This window comes from Staurois parvus, unplaced genomic scaffold (genome assembly GCF_062004578.1).
Source record: "Staurois parvus isolate SC_StPar_1 unplaced genomic scaffold, SC_StPar_1.0 ptg000154l, whole genome shotgun sequence".
Taxonomy (NCBI): domain Eukaryota; kingdom Metazoa; phylum Chordata; class Amphibia; order Anura; family Ranidae; genus Staurois; species Staurois parvus.
In genome coordinates, this window is record NW_028317950.1 from 22,048,914 (window position 1) to 22,072,404 (window position 23,491).

Consider the following 23,491-nt stretch of genomic DNA (forward strand, 5'->3'; position numbering starts at 1 on the left):
GGCAGTGATCAGCGACTTATAGCGGGACTGCGGCGGGCATTCTGACGCTGGGGAGGGAACTGATTTGGTGTCACTGACATCCTCAGTGACACCAATACAGTGATCAGTGCTAAAAAGAAGCACTGACACTGTATTGAAAACACTGGGCAGGAAGGTGTTAACAGGAGGGGCGATCAAAGGGTTAACTGTGTGCTGGGAGTGTTTTACTAGGGTGGGAGCTAGTAGGGTGGGAGCGGTGTCAGTGTGCTACACTGCTTTGGATGGCTGTGCTGTGCTCAGAGCAGTGTGCCCGAGTTGTCAGGGAGGAGGACTGTTAGTAAACAAAACAGTTGTTTGTTCGGCTTAAAAAAATGCCCCCAAAACGACACTTCCCTTTGAAATCAATGGAAAACGCCTGAAAAACTCCTCAACAACACCTGAAAAACACCATTGAAGAGCGTTTTTGGTGCAGTTTTTAAGTCACGTGTCCTTTAAAAAAAAACTCAGAAAGCATGGTAAAAACGTGGCAAAAGATGCATATGCATTTTTACTGTGTTTTTGTGGTGGATCAGTGTGAAAGTAGCCTAAGTATCTAAGGTAAGCTACTTTCACAATGAGGAGTTTTTGAAGTGCTTTCGCATTAAAAAAAAGCACCTAAAAAGCTGAAGAAAAATTCCTCCCTATGTACGTCTATGTATGTTTTCACACTGGAGCATTGCGCTTCGGTTGCGGTGTAAAAACTCCTACTTGCAGCATCTTTGGAGCATGTTTGTTCAGTTACAAAAAAACTGCCCCAAAAACGCTTCTTCCCATTGAAATCAATGGAAAACGTGTGAAAAACGCCTCTGAGAACCTTTTTTGGTGCAGCTTTTAAGTCATGTGTCCTTTAAAAAAATGCTCAGAAAGCACAGCAAAAGAGCGGTAAAAACGCTACAAAAACGCATATGTGTTTTTGTGGTGGATCAGGGTGAACGTATCTTTAACCACTTCCCATCCGCTTTATAGCAGTAATACTGCCACAGGGCAGCATGGGTGCACAAAATCATGTATATATACATGATTTTTTATTTCCGGGTAGGGGGCGCATGCAAGTCGCACTCTATTAACAGATTTGGCTGTCATTCCCAGCCGGTGATTACTCGCCGATACTCGGGGATCACCGAGTATTACCGATGGAGGGAGAGACCTGTATGTAAAAAATAGTTTTCTCCCATCAGCTCCTGCACACTGCAGAGCAGACCCATACAAAGCAGTGTGCTTACAGTGAAACACACAGAGCCCACATAGTAAAACAGCACACAGTTAACCCTTTGATCGCCCCACATCTTAACCCCTTCCTGCCCAGTGCCATTAGTACAGTGTCAGTGCTTTTTAATAATTATTTATTATCACTGTATTGGTGTCACTGGGGATGTCAGTGACACCAAGTCAGTTCCCACTCAGTGTCAGAATGCGCAGTCCCGCTATAAGTTGTTGATCGCTGCTATTACTAGTAAAAAATAAAAATAGAAAAAAAATCCCAGAATCTATACCGCCATTTGTAAACGCTATAACATTTACGGAAACCAATTAATTTACAGGTATTGGGATTCTTTTTAGGAAAGACATGGAGCAGAATATATGTTTAATAGCAAAAAGTCACAAATATTGTTTTTTTTCTCAAAATTGTCGGTCTTCTTTTTTTATAGCGCAAAAAAATAAAAAACACACAGGCGATCAAATACCAATCTCTATTCGTGGGGGAAAAAAGGATGTAAATGTCATTTGGGTGCAGCGTTGTATGACCGCGCAATTGTCTGTTAAAGGAACGCCGCAACGCAAAAAATGGCCTGGTCTGGAAGGGGGGGGGGGAATCCTCTGGAGAGCAAGGGGTTAAAGCAACTGGACTTCGCTCAGCTGAGAGAGTAGAAGGCTGTGATGAGCACACTGACCACACCCTGCGCTCGGCTAAGGCGCTCTCTATTGGCTGAGCCTCCTGTCGGTCACTGTGCAGGGAGGTAGATCCCAGCACTGAAGAGACCCGGAAGTATTTGTAGCTCTTGTGTTTCTGGCAGTGCTGCAAGCAGGTGAGTCACGTGTACGTGGTGTGTTCATGTCAGACATCCCAGCTCCTCTCCATGGACACTGGGAGCTGCTGTCTACACACCAATACTGATACAATTGGCAACATCTTCCGAAATGTCCGACATCAGTCCTGGGTGTAATGTGAGCAGTGTCTGCAGAGTGCTGGAGCCTTTTGTAGTCCACAATTTACTTTTACATTTTCCCAACCCTTTCTGTCATTCTTCCTTTTATGTGTTTTGTTTGCTCATTCATTTACCTTTCTGTGTTATTGGTGATCTGTACAAACATACAGCACCCTGAGTTGAATCCAACTACAAGTCACACACAGTTCAGCTCACAGTGCTCTCAGGAGCCCATCAGGGTTTGTTTTAATTTACAGCCAACGTTTTCTGTGGTGTATGAAAAGGTTACAATTCCCCTCCCCTTCCTCCATCTGTGTCCCATTAGAGATATTTCCCTTTGCTTCCTGTCCTGAAGAAGAAGCTTCAGGTAAGTGAAAGGAAATCTGTCCCCTTTTAGTTGTCACCAGAACAGTTGTCCCCTTTTGTTTCTGGTGACAGCTAATGTTTTGGACTTTCCATTGTGCTCTGTCCCATTAAAAATGATCAACAAGCCAAATGGGATGAGTCTCCCCGCTGTCCTCCACAGCTCCCTGCTGCCGCAGGCCCCCGCTGTCCACCACTGCTGCCGCAGTCCCCCCACAGTCCACCACCGCCCCCTGCTGCCGCAGTCCACCACCGCCCCCTGCTGCCGCAGTCCCCCCGCAGTCCACCACCGCCCCCTGCTGCCGCAGTCCACCACCGCCCCCTGCTGCCGCAGTCCCCCCGCAGTCCACCACCGCCCCCTGCTGCCGCAGTCCCGCCGCAGTCCACCACCGCCCCCTGCTGCCGCAGTCCCCCCCCCCGCAGTCCACCTCTGCCGTTGCACGCCCCCCCGCAGTCCACCTCTGCCGTTGCACGCCCCCCCGCAGTCCACCTCTGCCGTTGCAGGCCCCCCCGCAGTCCACCACCGCCCTCTGCCATTGCAGGCCCCCCGCTCTCCGCCACACTCCACCACTCAACCCAACTGTACACCATCCTCTGCCACCACACTGCCTCATTGTCTGCAAATGCATAACCCCTACGTCCACCAGTTCTTCTGTCCATGCCACACTTGCCATGCCAATGCACACTTCTGTTTTGGGCCAGTTAAAGAAAAGGCACACTTTTGCTAGTATACAGTAAAATATGTATTTTTTTAAATATATATGCAATGAAACACTTCTGTTACTATTATACAGCTCAAACATACAGACTTTTTTTTTAAGGTCTATGGCACATTTATGTGTCCATATTTTGTAATTTTGTAGCTTGTTTTTAAAGGTTTCTATGTCTTGCTCTGGTATTAGGAGAGGTAATGTCCACAGACAGACATGGTGGTGAGCAGCAAGACTCAGACATTGCAGGTCACAGACACGGAGTACAGTGCAGATGCTGTGGAATGGTGTCCTGTGGATGATTGGAACACAATCCTGGCCTGTGGCACCTATCAGTTGAAGAAGCCAAACAGTGATGTGAGTACTCCATACTTTTCTCTTATGGCCTAAACTTCTAGATTGAGGGCTCGTTCCCACCATACAGTACGTGCATGAAAACTGATGGGTAAATGTTCTGATTTCACTTTTAGAGACATTAGTTTTCATGCACGTTAAGCTGAGTTTTTATGCGCATTGATATCAGTTTTCATGTGCGTCATTTATGTGCTTTGTTAACCCCACGATGTTGATGTCACATCAGTTTCTTTCCGTGCAGAAAGTTGCATATAGGTTGCAGATTCCTGTGCAGAAAACAATCTGCGTATCTCCAAGGTCAAGTGCTGTGGTGTTAACATGGCACATAGAGAACAATTGTTTTGGTTTTTTTTTTTGTTTTTTGTTTTTTTCTGCCCTTGGAGAATGCATGCAGAAAAACTGAGGTATCTGCACATGGTGTGAATAAGGCCTGACTGTTATTTGCATGCTGGAAGTGGGGAATTGAAAGTAGCAAGACTTAACACTAGGTTATACAACTATTAGAAATAGTCATGAAAATGGTAAATCCAGGAACTGCTCTATTCCTCTGTCTATGCTCAGTCTGCAAACTTTAAAAATGCAACAGTTGGAGGATATAGAGAAGCTAGAAACATCATTGATCAAATTGTAACAAGAAATTCTGAACTGCCTGTACCTGGGGGGGAAAAAAAACACCAAATGTTCCTTCGCTAAAATTGAACTTCACTGAGGCAAGCCATACATCTGATTTTACAATTTTATTTGGATCTCCCAACAACTGTCATAGAAGGACCTGCCAGATTAGATACAAGTCAAAAAGATTTTTTAGCTTGGCCCTTGCATTATGTGGTTTTGGTGTATCTACTTGAGATTGGTAACCAGATCATTGCATCTCTATGGACCTCGCAACACCACCCCACTGTAGTTTAAACAAAACCTGTACTGAGCAAAATACAGAGGGCTGCCATAGCTGACCTACCTCTGAAAATGCTAGTTTCTATTTACAATACTTTGAGTCCCTAACCTGGAAGACTTCTACAGATCAGGAAAGAGACAAACAGAATTTAGAATTCCTAGCTTGCATGCCTGTTCTTAGTGACCACACATTTACTGAAGCCATGGGATCATCTGGAAACTTTAATTTTCAGAGAGAAGAGGTATCCATACTTGCCCAGGTGCGTCTGCCATACAGTCCCTTTCTCCTTCTGTGTCGTCCGGTGCAAGCACAGCTCATCCAGCCATATGGAACAAATGCAATAGGATCAAGTTGCTCACTTGAAAACTGCATCCAGTTTATTAATATTCTTCAAAATACCATGTACAGCAAAAGTAGACACCACGAGAGAAAGGGAACAGTCAATGCATTTCACACTGCTAACGCTTATTCATGACTTGTGGGTTGTAAATAAGCGCTAGCAGCTCCAAGCGCGTTTTGTTTCCTTGCTCCCGCGGTATCTACTTTTGCTGTACCTGGCATTTTGAAGTTTGCTTATAACGTGGATACAGTTTTCAATTGAGCCATCCTTTGGATCTTATTGAATTTGTTCCACATCTTTTATTGTGTGTCAACACCTCAAAGGACCTCAAATTTTTCAGCCAGTGCACTGCACTGATGTGAACTAGCACCACTAAAAACATTGGAAAACCTGTGCATGTGCACATCTTATCTTGGATGGCTATGAAGTGTAGATATCTATCCCTTTTCTGCTGCTTGACAGAAAGCAGTAGCCGAATGCTGATGATGAATTTATTGCTTTTCTACTGTGTCAGGTGATCACTGTCCCATGAAAGTGATCAGCAGCTGAAGTCCCTTTTTTAAAAGTAGGGAGCGTGTACCTTTTTAATCATTAAGGAGTTATTTAAAGTGTTTATAAAGGCAATTGTTTAAATTAAAATAATAAGCATGTCATACTTACCTGTTCCATGCAATGGTATTGGACAGAGTGGCCCTGAACATCTTCTTCTAGAGTCCCACCGCCAGTGCTATCTGCTCTCTCTCTTATGTGTCTGCCCCCATAGCAAGCTGCTTGCCTTGTGGGCAGATGTGCGGCCTAGATCCCAAGCCAGGCTGTCTGCGTCCATTGACACACACAGTGTTGCTCGGCCCCATTTCCACCCCCCCCCCCATTTGACGATTGACAGCACCAGGAGCCAGTGTCTTCCGCTGTGTCCTCATTCTCTGTGAGTAGAGATAGAGATGAGATGCAGCCCTGCACAGCACTGGATTGATTGAGAAGGTATTTGGGGGGGGAGACAGCAAGTTGTAACTTTTTTTTTTTTTTTTTTTTTTTTAACCTTCATGCAGGGAATACATTAAGGCAGGGGTGGGCAACTGTGGCCCTCCGGCTGTTGAAATACAAGTCCCATCATGCCTCTGCCTTTGGGAGTCATGCTTGTAACTGTCAGTTTTGCAATTCCTCATGGGACTTGTAGTTCTACAACAGCTGGAGGGCCACAATTGCCCACCCCTGCATTAAGGTAAAAAAAGTTGCATCTGTAGAACAGATGCATAACTAGAAACTTCAATGCCCCAGTGCAAGAAGCTATGAAGGGCCCCATGGTCCTGGCTGGGCCCTTCCCTCTGAGCCCGGTTGTGCAACACCAGGGTCCGGTCACAAGTGCAACCTTTGCGACCCTGGTAGTTCCACCATTGGTGTCAATAGTGTCAGGCTAAGAGGACACAGAGGCCCAGGGGCAGCAGAAGGAAACTGTATAGGAGGGGAGGCGGCATGTAGAGGAACCGATCCCCCTTCATTTTTCCTCCTGCAGCTGCTGAATGCCGGCTGGAGGGAGAGGTGGAGAAGCAGGAATTCAGCTGCAGGAGGAATCCACCCCTCCTATCCAGGTGTACAGGGGGGCCCATGGAGCCGGGTTGCAGTTGCGACCCCTGTAGCTACACTCCTGCCGTAGAACCAGTTTTTAAGCTTTTGGAATCCATTAGTCATTATTTCGATATTAATATTATTATTATTAGAGAAACTTGCAGACTACAGTTACATAGCAACCAGTCAATAGACCAATATTGGTTTGACCACTTACAAACTAGCTAAATTTGAAAGATCATTGGTTGCTGTGGATTATGGCTCTTAGCTTCATACTTTGATCATTAATGTGTTCCCTGTGATGCCTCCAGACCAAGTAACCTGTTCTTTTACCCCATAGCACGACAAAGGTAAAAGCGATGATCCCCATATGCGGCTGGGTCGTCTTTACCTTTTTAACTATGATCCCCACCAACTTTTTTCACCGGTGTCAGAACTGCAGAGGATTGAAACAGCTGCTATATTGGACATGAAATGGTAAGGAAGCCATTTGATCCTCTTGCCAAAAACTTTCCTATGAAAAGAGTATAGTGTATACATTTTACAATGTATAAATAACTTTACAGGATGTGATGTAAATAAGAGGCTTTCAAATAAAAATCAATTTAATGTACAGGCCAATTTTAATCCAAAGTTTTCTAGGCTGATATAAAAAGCCAGTGAATGCTGTCATGTGTTCATGAAACAATTATTTAATGTATTTGTGTATAAAACTAGCATAGGTACCCCAATCTGTCTTTATAGTAGGCTCTTGTAAATCTCAATGTAGAAATTCAGAAACAGGTATAGGGTAGTGTAGCAATTGTGCATACAGAGATGGACGCGGTCATCCATCTTGCTAAGGATCCTCCATCTTGTATCGTTTCTACTCCCAAATCCGCTTCCCTCCAGTTCCCCCCCCCCCCCCCCCCCTCCCTCAGGAATGTGGTCTGTATGATGCCAGAGATCACAGGCTCAGCGGGAGAGCTTAATGGTTATAAATCCCACTAGCTGGTGCTTCTCAATCTGAGATGTCGTAAAGCCACTACATCTTTTTCTGTAAATATTGTTATTGCACCTTTTTGACCTTTTTTTAGTAATAAATCCTATTATCTGAAAAGTGTTGAACTGTTTTTAAAGCTCGTTTAATGCAAACTAAGAACCCCTGTCTCTGCAGAACGCTACTGTGTGTTTTAAACGTCTGCATACATCTGTCTGCGGTGACATTGTGTATACAAACAATTATTCAAACATCATAGTGTTATTGCTAATATTGCCGAATTTCCTCTTTCTCTGTACAAAAAGGAGGTGGTGGCAGTGTGAAGGGTTAATTGCGTAATTCACCTGACCCAGTAACAATCGCTCCCAGGCTGCAGGTACACAGATTGTGGTACATTAGATGGAAAATCTTTGTGCAGCTGGGCGTGGCATTGTTACGCATGTGACAGCGTGGTTTTAGATTGGCTAGTTTTTTGGTCATGAGTTTGGTGAGAAGGGCTGGGGGTCTGACTCCGCGATCGTCACAGGTACAACAGCAGGGTGTAAGCCTCTCATGGCTTTATTGCTTGCAGGAAAGGTATGGCAGAGAGATATAACTATCAATAATCTGATACTTCATTGTCCAATCAGAGACTGGTGTAGGTCCTGGATATTTTGCCTAAACTGCAAGACTAAGAATAACGAATTCTGCAAGTAAAACATTTTACAAATGTAGGTGTTTACCTTGAAACTGTGTGTGAAGTTCAGATGAAAACTATGTTTGATCATTTGCAATGAAGTAGGCTCAGCTCCGGTATCTAGGAACTAGCATGTTGCAGTCCCCACAGGTAGAGGTTTGTAAAGTGAACCTGTGCCCGAGAATATGCACACTAAGGTATTTACATACCTAGCGGTTAGTTTTTCCACTAGTTAGCAGTTCTTTCATTGTATAAATTATATTGTAAAGCGCTGCGCAAACTGGCGCTATATAAATCCTGTATATATAAATATATGTACAAAAAGGCCAAAGCACAGACAATTTATACGAGCATCTGTGTGTAAAGCAGTATTAACAAAAAAGTTATTTAAATTTTTTTTAATTTCATTTTAAAGAATTTTAATGCAATTTATATTGCAGCTTACAATTATTAGGTGTTGTGACTGCATTAGTTTTCAGTTTTTTTTTTTTGTTTTTGTTTGTTTTTTTTTTAGGCTTTATTTCTCTTTGGACATGGTTATGGCTAGTAACAGACCTCTTGTATTAGGGTTTCTCTGCTCTGGAATGAATGAGCACAGGGGGCACCATTGGACACCAGCATTGTCAATCTGTGGGGAAGGGCGTGTTAGATGCACTAGTAGATCTATATACACTAACAAATTGAAACTGAACAGTTCACACTTTTATAGTCAGTTACAGTAGGTTTTTTTTCCTTTTGGGATAAAGATTTAACACAAAAGCTGATCATTGTAAGCTCCCCTGTCAGTGGCAAATGGTTTTTATCATCCCTTCAACTGATACATCTGCTGAAGAGCTTGTTCTTTTGGAAACAAAAAGCAGACTTACTGGCCAGATCACCAGATCAAAATAGAAGAAAGAAAACCTAAAAAACAAAGCAAATGCAGCCACCACATCTATGAATTGGTAAGCTGCAATATATTGTTTCTTTTTAGGTTTAATACCATTTGAACAGACTCCTGATGTCTCAGTAAAGAGAACCTGTTATAGTAAAATGCTATCACATAGGGGGTTGTCAGTCCCCTATGTGAAAACAAAGAAAATACGTGGGGAAAAAAAGGTGTAAAAGAATTAAAGTTACACCAAACCACTTAACCCCCTTATCCCCAAGAAAATGTAAAGCCCCTTCTACCCTTCTGCCCCATGTACACACACATTCGAACATAAATGCACACATTTGGGGCGCTGACATATGGAAATGTTTCTTGCATTACACATGTTACGTTTCAGCGTTTTCTAAGAATATAAGTTTTCAGGATAATGCGAGGCAGCACTGCAGGGAATTTACTTTTACTCTTCATTTTCCAGCTAAGTACTCTGTCCTCGGTAGCTCACCAATCTTCAGAATCTCAGATTTCTTGGCCTGTAAAGAGGTGATATAAAAAGAAAAACTAGGGGAAGTTTTTGTTGGGCATACAGGCTTAAATCATTGCTGGCCAAGAGGATGAGAGGCTTTGAGAGCAATAAATCCTCCCATCTTCATTCAAATCAGTTTGCAAATATCAACACCGCATTTATACGGACATCCAGCCACAGCTCATCCACCCAGTCCTGGGTTGCCAGATGATGATGATAATAATAATGCAGTACTACTATTGTACATTTTTGTTTTTGGATAGTAACAATATGAAGTCTCCTTTGTGTCCATCTTCTATGTGCTCTTCGTGATTAGAAATGTCACAGGGGTTCAGGGTCAATATGAACAACAACCTCTGCAATCCTTAATGATACAGGCCCTCTAGCAGTTTTGTGGTCTGTAATGGCTATTGTTTCACCACCCTCTGTATCCGTTCTGAAGGGAAACGAGGACTGAGCCAGTGTGTAGTGGAATATTGGAAACAGCCGAATTCCATTAATTATGGGGCTAGTATGTTTATTACCTGTCAAGAAATTAAAAGTGAATAACCTTTTTTTTTTTTTCTGTCTAGGTGCCACATTCCCCTCTCAGATCATCCTGTGTTGGGCATTGCTAATGCTAAGGGTGCACTGGAGCTTTATACACTACAAGGCAGGGGGGTAAGTGTGTACATTATTGCTGATCTAGTTGCAAACTCCTGTTTAGTCCCTTGACCTGGATTTGACTTGTCTTATGTCAAACACAAAGTGCAAGTGCAGTTACTCAAAGCAGACCATTAGAACTCGTATTTATTATATTGGCCCATTGATGTATCTGTGCTTAGCTGTTCAGCAGATCTGGTTTCTGCAGTGACTGTTTTTCTTCAGTAGGAAAGTTGCCAGGCGGAGCCTGTGTACAGCATAGATGTGGGTGATGATTGTCTGGCTTTGTCCCTTGACTGGTCCACAGGAAGGAGAGAAAGGTAAGATATATGAAAATGTTGGGCCGACTATGTGGGGGGGAAAAAAAAAAAGAAATTCCCCACAGCATCCAATTTGATTTCAGCCGCAATTTTATCTATTGACACTTAGAAAATATCTAGGTTGATATAAATCACCTCTTCTGTCTTCTTTCTTTTTTACACCAGCCTTGTGTTTAGTTTTGTGATGTATGCCCTGCTCTCTCCTGTTCAGTAGTTCTCCCATGAAGATCATCTGCAGCGACTCAAAGGGGCGTCTCAGTTTGGTGCAGGTAGAGGAATCTTCACCATCCCTGGACATCCAGTGTCAGTGGGGAGCCCATAAGTTTGAAGCCTGGATCGCTGCATTCAACTACTGGAATCTAAGTACAGTGTTTTCAGGTGTGTGTAGAAACTATAATGGACAAGTATTTGATCTTGTTTATTTGTAGTTCATATGGAATGATGTGAAGTTCTAAAATAAAATGTTCTTCATTGTGAAGTTTGTGCTATCCTATTATATATTTTTTTTAATGTTGTGTGCAAACTGTGTTACGCAAGTCTAAACACTGGGATATGAGATCTGGAGAAGAGGACAGGACTGAAGAACGTGGAAGGGGCAGGGACTTGGGTCCAGGGAAGGAGACAGGATTGAGGACTGTGAAAGGGGACAGGATTAAGGTTTAGGGAAGAATTTATACTGAGGTGCAGGGAAGGGGATGGGACTGAGGACTGTGGAAGAGGACAGGATTAAGTTTCAGGGAAGGAGACCGACTGAGGACTGTGGAAGGGGACAGGGCCAAATTAGTTGTTTTGCAGGCTGGCTGCTAAGTGTTGCTGGGAAATCCTTTTGTTTGTGATGTGCATTGCTCTTCCATGTGCATCTTACTGCTAAGGCTAGTTATAAGTTGGGACGGTTGCCCTTTTTTTGTGCAGTTGGCTAATTTGGATGCAGGGAGGCACTGGTTGCCTTTTACTGTCATTTTGTTATAGCTGAGCATCGCGTGCGTTCCTGCACCTTTTTTAAGGAGGGATGGTCTCCTCCAGGTACACCTGCCCTTAACCCATCTATTGATATATGTGCTCCTACTAATGGAGGCTCTGGAAATTTGAGAGTTAGGTCCACAGTATACAGAGGATCCTTGATGCGGGACTGTGGCTTATGCATGTATTTGCAAATGTGTGCAAACACAACCCTCTGCTGTTAACGCAAACTCTTAGGGCCAAATTGGTTGTTTTTTGCAGGCTGGCTGGTAAGTATTGCTTGTTTGTGATGTGCATTGCCCTTCTATGTGCTCCTTACTGCTAAGGCTGTTTATAGGTTGGGACGGTGCCATTTTTTTGTGCAGGAGGTCTGGGGAAGGGAACAGACAGAGGTCCAGGGTAGGGGATGGGACTGAGGACCACAGAAGAGGACAGTATGGGAGGTATGGAGAAAGGAACAGACTGAGGTCCAGGGAAGTGGGCAGTATTGAGCTTTGAAGATGTGGACAGAGAAGACAGGACTATATTACTATTGTGTGTGTGTGTATCTATATATCTATATATCTCTATCTCCTAGTGATTTATAATTTATCACTGAGTAATTATACTGCGCTGCACTGAGTCATTTTTATATTATGTATTGATTTATTGTGGGAAAACACAAAGTGTGAGCAGCAGTATTAACATTAGTTACACATCGTTACAAATACTATTGCATATTTACTTTGTCATAGTTTGCACGATTTATGGTGATTGTGCTGAGGTTTTTCTGTTATTGAAATTCTACACTGTAACAGTCCATTCTTATTTCTCTGGTCAGGTGGAGATGACTGTTTACTGCGAGGATGGGATACAAGATCTACACCAGTCCACCCAATATTTACCAGCAAACAGTAAGCACAACCATTGTGTGTACCGATTTATCATGTATTACCCTAGGTTCAAACCTAAGTGTTTTCTGCTGCGTTTTGCAGAAACGCAGTACAGTTTTAATGATTCCCTATGTGACAGGTTCACATCTCTGCGTTTTCACCCGGTGTTTTTTGGAAAGGGTCAGGGACTTTTTTGAACCCAACACGTTTTTTGGTTCTATAGACTTCAATGGAAACGCTGCAGAAAAGCGTGTAATGCATTTTGCATTTAAAATATGCCTAGCAACAAGAAAAATTAAAAAAAAAAAAAAATAGAAAAACGCAACACAAAAATGCACAAAAAGCAACCTGCATAGGTTTGAACCTAGGGTTACTGCTATTCCATCATTTGTGTTGAATTAAAACTGTTCTTGTTCTCAACATACAGCATGCTCACATTCTCCGCTATAACAGGATTTAGTGGAGAACACTATAAAATATAAAATATGCCTCGATCTGGTTACCATTGACAATGACTCTGTGATCAGTACTCAGTACTGTCGTTCCAAAAAGTGAATGTGATTGTGTCACCGATAGAGATATGTTATGATTTGTACTTATGTCCCTCATTATCAGACATTCAATGGGAGTGTGCAGCATTCAAAGTCACCCTCTTCGGGAGAATGTTCTAGCGACAGGAAGGTGAGGAATCTGGAATCTCCTCCTTATGATTTCCAAACTATTACCATAAATAAGCTTTTTGTAAAACACTGGAGATGTAATAATGAATGCTTTGATTCCATTCACGGTAAGTGAACATTTTTAAAGCCTGCCTGCACTACTCCTATTTCAGCAGTAGATGGTGGTAAAGCATTTCATGTCATTGTCACCCCAGTCCTGGTGTAAAATTCAGTGTGTTTTTATTCCCAAATCGTCAAAGCCTGGTTGTAAAACAGAAGTGACGCAATCACGTAAAAGCTTTGGCCACAGCAAATATATATATATAAATTTTTTTTTTTTTTTTTTTTTTTTTTTACACTACAGAAACGGAAAGCGCCTTGGACTACTTGTGTTCAGATCATGTTGGTTATTTTGGTGACAACATTGTCATTTTAAATTCAGTGGAGGGTCATGGGATTTTTTTTTTTTTTTTCCTTTTTGAATATTTTTCTGCTATCATTAAATTTATACTTTATTATACATTGTATATACAGCAGGTAAAATAAGTATTGAACACGTCACCGGTTTTCTCCACGTCCGTAACAACCCATGCAATTCATACATACAAAGATACCAAAACAAATAATTTCACAAATTTAAGTTTTATATGGAATGACACATGGAAAAAGTATTGAACACGCTAACTGAAATTTATTTAATACTTGGTATAACATTTTTTGTGTGTGTGTGTGTGTGTGTGTGTGTGTGTGTGTGTGTGTGTGTTCCCCATCTGTAACCTCTGTCTTGCGACCCTTCTTACAGATCACATTTGTTTTTGGGGTAATTATTTTGGTTGGAAGGATAACATCCTAATGAATGAGTTGATCATCTTTAATAAGGTGGTGTGGATTTCCCAACCTTCTTTTTATAGTTTTTGTATTCAAACACCCCTGCAACACTGCCTTGTCTGATGGCAACCCTATTTCGTACTGTAATTTTCATTTTCTCTTGCATGCCCACCTCAGTTTTCCTGCTGGAGCAATCGCACTGCCAATATCTTTTTGTGCTCCTCCTGTAAATTGCCTCTCTTTCCTCCAGAGCCTGAATCAAGTTAGAGTGACAGCACTGTGTCAGGCAATAGAAGTGTGATTGGCTCACAGTGCAGAACCTGTTACCCTCAGCCTTTTGTTGTAAAAAGATTTCAAGCATTAATATGGTATTTTAATAGGGAGATAGATCAGGACTAAAGTGTGACGTTTTTTACATAACACCACTTTTTTACGCTTTTTACAATTTTGGAATACACAGAGGAAGCTTTTCAGGATTTAGGCCTTTCGCTTATTTGCTTGGGAGAGCAGAGGGTTTTAGAAATCGGAGTCCTTATCTAAAATTAGCGTTGCCTAGACCAGATTTGATGGGCGAGGTGCTGTCCTAGATATTGACTCAGTGGTAGAAATGATCTAATTTCAGATAAGGGACCAGATTGCTCTCACATGTTCTATAAGCTAATGAACTGTAGGCTTTAAAATACAAAGTAGTTGCCTCAGGATTGGTGTTTTATATTAATACATATTAGATTTTCACTGTTTCTTTTTATATCTCAGTTATGATGAGCATGTTCTCATCTGGGACTTGCGGCAGATGAAGCAGCCTGTATCTGATACCCATGTTCAGGGTGGAGTCTGGAGACTGAAGTGGCACCCAACAGAGAGTTCCCTCCTGCTGGCTGCCTGTATGGATAGTGGCTTCCACATTCTGGACACGGCGTCTGGTAAGTGCAGAATTAAAGAGCCAAGAAATTCAGCCAACTCAGAGCTGGTGAATAAATTAATTCTTCTAGTCTCTTATCTCTGAGGCTATATTGTTGAGATTCCCATGTGTTTCTGCTGCCACCCATAAGGTTATAATGAAGGGGCACCTCTCACAGCAAAATGCCGCAATTCATTTCATGATCTACATTATGGCAATTCAATTCATTGAGTCCTTTGGCTTTGTGAAAGGAGCAATAACCTGAGAGTTATGAAACATTTATTTAATGGCAACCATGCAAACCTGTCTTTTAACCACTTGACCTCAGGAAGGTTTTTACCCTCCTCATGACCAGGGCATTTTTTGATGTTCAGCACTGTTAATTTTTAACTGGCAATTGCTCAGTCATGAAGCACTGTACATAAATGAAATGTATAGCATTTTTTTTCATACAAATTGAGCTTTCTTTTGATGGTATTTTATCACCACTGGGGTTTTTTTGGGGGTTTTTTTATATAAACAAAAAAAGGCAGAAATTTTGGGGGAAAAAAAAAACCCAAAACACTATTTTGTCCTTTCTGTTATAAAATCTAATTTCTTCATAAATTTAGGCCCAAATGTATACTGCTACATGTCTTTGGTAAATAAAAAAAAAAAAAAAAACTCCCAATGAGTGCATATTTTATTGTAAGTTAGACTTTCTACAAACTATATCCTAGAATTTACGCAGCTATAGACTCTATACTTGTAATGGCAGTGATCACTGATGTGAATGTATATTACATATGTAAAGTGCTGCAAAATTGACGCTGCTATATAAGCATGTGTGATAAATCAGTGACTTATAGGGGTAGATTTACTAAAACTGCAGCTGTGCATGGTAGCCAATCGCTTTCAGCTTGTTCAGTTGCGCTTTGGCAATAAAACCTGGAAGCTGATTGGTTTCTATGCAGAATTGCACTAGATTTTGCATTTACACTCTCCATTTTGGCTGATTGTGTGGGGGGGGCAATCCGGTTCTAACAAACTAGCTGGGAGGGACACTAACTGACACTGACATTGCTATTGATATTAATATCAGTGATAATACTGTACACTGCACTGACACTGGGTGGAAAGGGGTTAACATCGGGGGGGGGGGGACTGTGCTTAACAAGTGTAATGTGTGCTGATTTTACTCACAGATCTGGCTGGTTTTTTTTTTCTCCCTGCTTTTCAGGGAGAAGAAACAGCCAGATCGCTGTTCTGTATGCACAGATCGCTGTTCTGTATGCACAGATCGCTGTTCTGTATGCACAGATCGCTGTTCTGTATGCACAGATCGCTGTTCTGTATGCACAGAACGCTGTTCTGTATGCACAGAACACTGTGCCGGTATTAGACACAGCCAAAATTGACTGAAACCTGCTGCCAAATTGTGCTATGTCCAATCACAGCAGGGGACATGTGCCTGAAAACCTGTACACAAGCAGTGACTTTCATGTACATTGCTGTGCCAGTGAAGAAAATAAGTATTTGATCCCCTGCTGATTTTGAATGTTTGCCCACTCACAAAGAAATGATCAGTCTAAAAATTGAATGGTAGGTGTATTGTAACACTGAGAGACAGAATAGCAACAAATTCAAAAGAAATGCATGTCTAACAAATTATGCACTGATTTGCATGTTCATGAGGGAAATAAGTACCAGGTGTCTTTCATACAGGTAACAAGCTGAGATTAGAAGCAGTCTCTTAAAGGGAGTGCTGCTAATCTCATTTTGTTATCTGTATAAAAGACACCTGTCCACAGGTGTACACAAATAGTATAATGCCGCCAGAACCAATCTTAAAAACAACTTTAATTAGGGTGCTCACATTTTAACAGCATAAAAAACGCTTTAAAAGGGGAAGTGACGTCAACGCGCACACGAGAACCGGAAGTTGACCGACGGCCATTTTGGATGAGGGAGGATCGTCTGATTTCCCCTGGGCACTTCCTGGATTGCGTAAACTACTTTTGAGTACCTTTTTAAAGCGGTTTTTATGCTGTTAAAATGTGAGCACCCTAATTAAAGTTGTTTTTAAGATTGGTTCTGGCGGTATTATACTATTTGTGTTTCCTATACATTTATATTTATATGGAATATGCCTGGTATGGATATATGGAGTCTCAAGGCTGGTGGATCTTGATGGTAATATGAAGGCAGACTATATTGAGTAAAGACCAATAGGAAGACTGTCTCCCACCTTCCCTTTGGAAAGATATATGAAAAAGCTTCCTTTTTTCTGAATATTGGTAAGGGTATGCATTCCTTATTTAGAAGTGTCACAGTGCTGGTTGGATTAGAGCACTGAAGAGTGATTTCACATTCACGGGGGTTTTCATTTTTTGACTTCACAGTTTTTTTCACTTTTTCACTTTTTCACTGAGTAATGTGATTGGGTATTCACTTGTATGAAGTCACTATATTTGGATATATATAAAAAAAGATAATGCACTATGTGAATATTTTTTCTTTTTGAGGTATATTATCGGAGGATTTTTTTGAACACGAGAAGAATTTGATTTAAAGATTGGACTTGTGGGGTCTGGACTGCACATGGTTTTGAGGGTTTATTGTACAGCATTTTCTGTCTGTTCATTTCATTAAAGGTCAAGCCTCTGTACTTTCAGTTCTGATTCAGAGACTCTTGGTTTTCTACTCTTTGATTAAAACCCTTATGCAGGGAATCTCCCATATGGTTCCCCCAGTCTGATCGCCATTGACTCCATGGCATCTGATACAGATTCTTTTAGTGCCTAAAAAAACACTATTCGAACCCATTAGAGACATTCCTCTCTCAACACGCTTTCACAAGGTTGCTTTCCTTTCGCCTTTACTAAGCCAGTGTCTGAGCTGGTAGTTTTTATCTTGCAAAAAGCCCTTCTTGGTCTAGCATGAGGACAAAGGTGGTGTTGAGGCCCAGGACTTCTTTCTTGCCCAAGGTAGCGTCTGCCTTCTCACAGATCAGGACTTTGTTTTGCCATCCCTGGAATTTCCTTAGTGTCTGGATGTTACTGCTTTATGAGGCAGTTCCTCAGCCACTGCTTCTTTCAGAAAGACAGATAGATTTTTGCCATTCTGGATGGGCCCAAAAGGGAGTCTTTGCAAGGCTTATTTAAGTTTAGGTCTTAAGGATTGGATTCCCACCTGTCCTGTTAGGATTCACTTCACTTCACTAAGACTGTGATTGTCTCTTGGACTTTTCAGAATCAGGCCCTTTTTTTCATGGCTGCACTTGTTCCTCTGTTCACATGTTCTCTAAGTTCTAGCAGGAGGATTTTTCTACCTCATCTGATGCCATCTTCAGACTGGTCCTTAAGGCAGCTCTTAGAACTAAACAACAGGATTTGGGGTCTTGCCTAGAGCTCAGATTGTTAACAATTGTTTGCTGTTTTGCCTAACCCTCAGACTGCTTTTGGACATCCAAAAGGTTTAAGACTTTCAGTGTTCCTCAATGGATGAGAGAGAACAAAGGATTTTTGTACTCGCCCTAAAATCCTTCTCCCTGAGGTTATTGATGGATACAGGTCCCACTCCTCTGTTTATTATCATGTTCTCAGTACTGCTTTGCTATAAAACTAAGGTATGTTTACAGTAGAAAAGGTTAAACTGTGTGCTGGCCTACAGCTTTAGTTTGCCAATGTCCAATTTTCTTGTAAGTGGCAGTATAAGCCAAAGATTTTAGTCTGTGTTCCTCAATGGGCTCCAAAAAGGATTTTACGGTGAGTACAAAATATGTATTTTACTAGTTTACAGTAAGCAATAACTCCTTAAAATACCATAGCAGAGAGTTTATAGAAAATGGCATCTTCTGTATGTACAACCCAGTCTTATGTGGTTACTTTTGTTCTTCATTAGATGGCTGCCCTATTGCTTCCTCGTATGTGCTTCACAACTCCTTGGCTTATGGAGCGGATTGGTCCACACAGTCTCCTTCATGCAACGCATCAGCCAGTCCTGAGCCAGCTTCCCTGCAAGCCAATCGGTCAGATGCCACAAGGTCAGATGGAGCTGCACCAAACCTTGAGCAACCCGTGCAGAATCTGAAAATCTTCTACGAGTCACCCACTGCCAGCTTTGATGTGATTCTTGAGGATGACCATGGTGATTACTTGCCTGAAACTGACCCTGTAAAGGATTTGGACAATAAGGCTCTACCAGAAAAATCTAAATACGGACCAGAAAACACCAGCTTGGTGGCTACCTGTTCTTTTTATGACCATGTCCTGCATGTGTGGAGGTGGCGGTGGCAGAGAACACAGTCTGGGGAGTGATTCCATCTTTTTGTCACAACTGAGTTTACCAATCTATCCTAGAACACACTACCTCCTGTTGTGCTTATCCCAAATGCTTAAAGGCCTGAAATCTTTTCTGAATGCTGGACATACTATACCTTGGAATATGGCACTTTGATGATCCAATTTAGATACAGAAGGTACCACTTTAAAATGACAAGTCACTATATATAATCAACACTTTAAGGAGAAACTTAACATTATGTGGAATTTTGTACCTGTGCCGATCTGCCTGAACATACCAATAGTACCATTTTCATAGAGCAAGAGGGTAATTTCCTGATACAGTGGGTATAGAAAAGAATCACCCCCTTTTTAAAATCACATTTTGTTGCATTCCAGCCTGGAATGAAGACTGACACAGTTTTTGTTTTATCCAGCTGTATTTACTCAGTGCAACTTATAACACAAGACAGAACACCAACTTGTCAAAAAAAAAAAAAAGCAGAATCACCGAGTTGGAAAAAGGATCACTCCCCTTTTGTTGAACCACCTTTTTGTTTTAATTCCAGCCTTTAGTCTGTTGGGATATGTCTCTACTAACTTTGCACATCTAGACTTTGCAATACTTGCCCACTCTTCTTTGCAGAACTGCTCAAGTTCAGATAAATTTGACGGTGACTGTTTGTGGACTGCAGTCCTCAAGACCTTCCACAAATTTTCGATGGGGTTTAGGTCTGGGCTCTGACTAGGCCATGCCAGAACATTCACCTTTTTCTCCTTCAATTACTGTGTGGTCCTTTTTTTGCTGCTTTGGGTCATTATCATGTTGGAAGGTAAACCTTTTTCCCATTGACAACTTTCTGGCAGTGGGCAGCAGATTTCCCTCCAGAATTTGATATTTTGCCCCATCCATTTTTCCTTTATCCTGACAAGTGCTCCTGTCCCTGCTGCAGAGAAACCCCCCATAACAGGATATTATCACCTTCATGCTTTACTGTAGGAATGGTGTTGTTTGGATGATGAGCTGTATTGGATTTCCGTCAGACACATTGTTTAGTGTTGAGCCCAAATCATTCACTTTTAGTCTCCTCTGACCATAACAACACCTTTTCCCATGTGTCCTCAGAAGGTGCGTTTTTGGAAAAGCTCAGTCATGACTGCATGTGGCCTTTCTTGAGAGGCGTTTTTTTTTTTTTTTTTCTTGCAACCCTCCCATACAAGCCACATTTGTGGAGTATTTTGTGAGATTGTTGTCACATGCACACAATGATCGCATTTTGGCATAAATTCCTGCAACTTTTTCAGAGTTTCTGTAGGCCTCTCTTTAGCCTCTGACCAGTTTCATCCAGTTTGGAGTGATGTCCTGATCCAGGGAGGGTCTGTACTGTACCAATTACCTTTTCGTTTCTTAATAATAGACTTCACTGTGCTTCTAGGCATTGATAAAGCCTTTGAAATGTTTTTTATATCCATCTCCTGACCTGTGCCTGTCCACAACTTTATCCCAGAGATCTTTTGACTGTTCCTTGCCAGCTATAGTTGGTTGGTTGCTTCAGCTGCACTACCAGGGACTGAGATGCTCGAGGAAAGCTCTTGGTGATTTGCTATAGGAGGGTTGGTGTGGATCTTTTTTCCAACTCAGCGATTGTTGAATTTTATTTTCTGACATGTTGGTGTTTTATAGCTTTCACTTGTATGTTATAAGGTGCACTGAGTATATACAGCTGGATAAAACAAAAACTGTCTTAATTTCTGAACGGAAAGTAACAAATTGCAATTATTTTGAAGGGGGTGATTCTTTTCCAGACCCACTGTATATCATGGTAGCTAGGCTGTAAGATGTTAAAAATAAAAATAACCAGAGAATGGTCCTAGTTTTTGTGTGGAGCGTTTTTGTTTTTTTTGTTTTTTTTTCTACATGTACCTGTTGGGTTTACGAAATCCCATAGTTTGAGAGAATAAGAGTTAAAAGCCGTTTGCTGCCTGTGGCCTAGGGAGATTTCCCCTTGCTGATGATCATGCAGGAAGTAGGGAAATCTTCTCCATGGGTAGGTACCTAAAGGTATTGGCAAGTACCTTTTTGGGTTCTCATCTGCTCATTTGGAGGCACTCTCCTTACAAAGGGCTCCATCTTATTCTGCCTTGTAGTTTTTGCAAGTTCTGTTCTGCTATCCCTGTATTCGCAGGGGAAACCTCATCAGCCTATAGAAAGGTGCAGGTCCACTGAGAGTTATAAATATTAGCAGGAAGTCTGCAGTGTCGAATTTTAGGAAAGAAAAATGGTGTAACTTGGTACTGATGGAAATATTTTCTGTACAGGAGCGTTTTAAAGGATAAGTGCACCTTTTGTAACATGTTACCATCAGACTGGCCCGCTCCTCACTTTGACAGCTAGCAGGGCTTCTTCTCCCCCCTCTCTAGCTGTCAATTTTTTTTTAAAAAGCGTCCGTGCGGGGCTCCGCCCACCCAGCTGCGTCACTCATTCACAGTCCTCTGTGAATGAGAGACTACAAGTCCCTTAGTGGCTGTCTGCTTGTAGTTTAATGAACTACCACAGTGCTGTGGAGCACCATGGTAGTTCATTCATTCTTCCTGGCAGTATATCTACTTGCTCTTACATCCTGTACAGGCAAGCAGATATGCTGACAGATCTGCAGGAGACCTGCATAGCACCAGTGAACTGCTGATCGCAGATGAAATGCTTTACAGGCTGTTGCAGGCAAAAATAATAAATGCACTTTTTTTTTTTTTTTTTTTTTTTTTTTACTTTTACTAAAGGGTGAACTTAACCTTTTAATCCCAAGCATTAGGAATATTGGGAGGAGAGAACTGTTGCAAACACAGCATGCTGATCCTATCTGGGACTCTTCTCTGTGTTCAGTCTGTGGCAGCAGCTTTGGGATAGAAGGTTCTGCATTGCCATGGAAATACGTTTCCGCTATGCATGCTCTAATTTTACCTTGTGTAAATCTGTGCTTGTCCCATGTAGGACAAAGCAACATGTTCACTTAATTACCTGCACCCCTCCCTTGTACTTTTTTGTTGCCCAACTACAGTGAAGAACAAAAGCCCTATTTAAGCTCAGTCTGTCTGACGTTTATGCAAGGCGTAGTATTATTCCCCCCCAACCCCAGGTGACTAATCTGGCCTAGCTATTGGCTGCTCATGTATCTAGCAGGGCATTATGGAAGGAATGGAAAAGCATTCCATTCTTGCTCATACCCAAAAATAAAGTATATCTTTCTGCATTTTTTTGGACTCCTGCATGTTTCCTGTGGCTTCTGAATGAAATAAATTGGCCCCTGTCCACATGCATTTGTCCAGCTACAATCGTATAGGTTAGACTAGTGTGTGATCACAACCGCAGGCTGAATTATGACATGGGTTCCATGTGATCATTTATACTCCTAAAAAGTATGAATATGAAGCAATAAGCAGATACACCATATACCTGTTCTGTCACATGCAATTTATACAATTCCTCAGCATTGTATATACAGTAACAGAAGAGCACAGTCCAATACACCAGCAAATGTATTTATATTATAAAGGAGGATCCTGATCCACTGCATGTTTCATCATCTACAGCATAAGCTGATCTGTATTTTTGTTACTGTGATTTTATCAATAAAAGTGCTTGTTTGGCTAACTTAGCTCTTTATTTCTTATATTATGGATGTGCTCAAGAAATGGCACTAAGTCTGAAACTCTCTCAGCTGATAAACTCACATTTAGGAGCTTTCCTGCATTTTTTTTTTTTTTTTTTTTTTTTTTTTAAATGCTATTTGAATCCACTAAAAAGGCTACTAAAATACAGCATGAGTTATTTTATCAAATCATGTGGAATTTTAGTAGTGAAAAGCATGCATCATGTTTCAGCTGTTAGCTGAATGTAAACATTTCCAGCAATTAAAAAATTTTAAACAGCGTGGGGTCCCCCCACCCATCCATACCAAGCCCTTTGGGTCTGGTATGGATTTTGAGGGGAAGCCCCACGCCAAAATTAAAAAAAAAAAAAAAAAATGGATTGGGGTTCCCCCCAAAATCCATTCCAGACATTTATCCGAGCATGCAGGTCATGAAAGGTGGGGGGGGCAAGCGAGGGGACAAGGGGGCCCCCAGATCCCAGCCCCCCCACATGAATGAGTATGGGGTACATGGTACCGCTACCCGTTCACAAAAAAAAAAGCTGTAGTGTGAAAAAAAGACAGTCATTCTTTGACAAGTCCTTTTTAATAAAAGAATATCTCCTGCATTAGATCTAACGTCAATCATGATATCTGCCGTGATTGGGGGGGAAAAAAAAAGCTCTGCTACCGACCCTGGCCCCGGGCCGTCCGCGCACCAGCTGGTTTGACAGTTCTTAAATATGTAAGAGGTGGGGCCACACGGTGACATAACCCATGTGACCCCGCCCCTGTATGACATAGACCAGGGCATGCTGGTCACTGATATCACACAGGGGCGTGGTCACATACCTGATGGCCCTTTCCCTTTACATATTTAAGAACTGTCAAACCGGCTTCTGAGCAGACTGCCAGGAGCCAAGGTGCCTTTTTTTTTTTTTTTGGCCCCCCCCAGTTTTGGCATGGGGCTTCCCCTCCA

The 23,491-nt window shown here is 41.8% G+C and overlaps 1 protein-coding gene across 4 annotated transcripts; it reads left to right on the forward strand.

Annotated features, from left to right (window-relative positions):
* Positions 1-1,981: 1,981 nt before the first annotated feature.
* LOC149463638 (diphthine methyltransferase-like) lies at positions 1,982-22,535 on the forward strand. Of its 4 annotated transcripts, none has more exons than XM_089675215.1 (10): positions 1,982-2,045; positions 3,431-3,595; positions 6,734-6,870; positions 10,015-10,102; positions 10,313-10,404; positions 10,616-10,782; positions 12,185-12,257; positions 12,852-12,917; positions 14,480-14,646; positions 18,507-22,535. In XM_089675215.1, the coding sequence occupies exons 2-10, from the start codon at positions 3,455-3,457 to the stop codon at positions 18,920-18,922; spliced, it is 1,347 nt and encodes a 448-aa protein (XP_089531341.1). In that variant the 5' UTR covers positions 1,982-2,045; positions 3,431-3,454; the 3' UTR covers positions 18,923-22,535. The 4 variants fall into 4 exon arrangements, with proteins under 4 accessions (XP_089531341.1, XP_089531343.1, XP_089531344.1 ...); XM_089675217.1 differs by having other exon boundaries at positions 10,619-10,782; XM_089675216.1 differs by lacking the exon at positions 1,982-2,045 and adding an exon at positions 2,067-2,184.
* Positions 22,536-23,491: the final 956 nt, after the last annotated feature.

Bases quoted from the DNA above. Each gene is read 5' to 3' on its own strand.
- LOC149463638 (XM_089675215.1), top strand. From the start codon at position 3,455: ATGGTGGTGAGCAGCAAGACTCAGACATTGCAGGTCACAGACACGGAG. The intron at 6,871-10,014 runs GTAAGGAAGCCA...TTTTCTGTCTAG, and splicing joins GCTATATTGGACATGAAATG to GTGCCACATTCCCCTCTCAG. The intron at 12,258-12,851 runs GTAAGCACAACC...CCTCATTATCAG, and splicing joins CCAATATTTACCAGCAAACA to ACATTCAATGGGAGTGTGCA.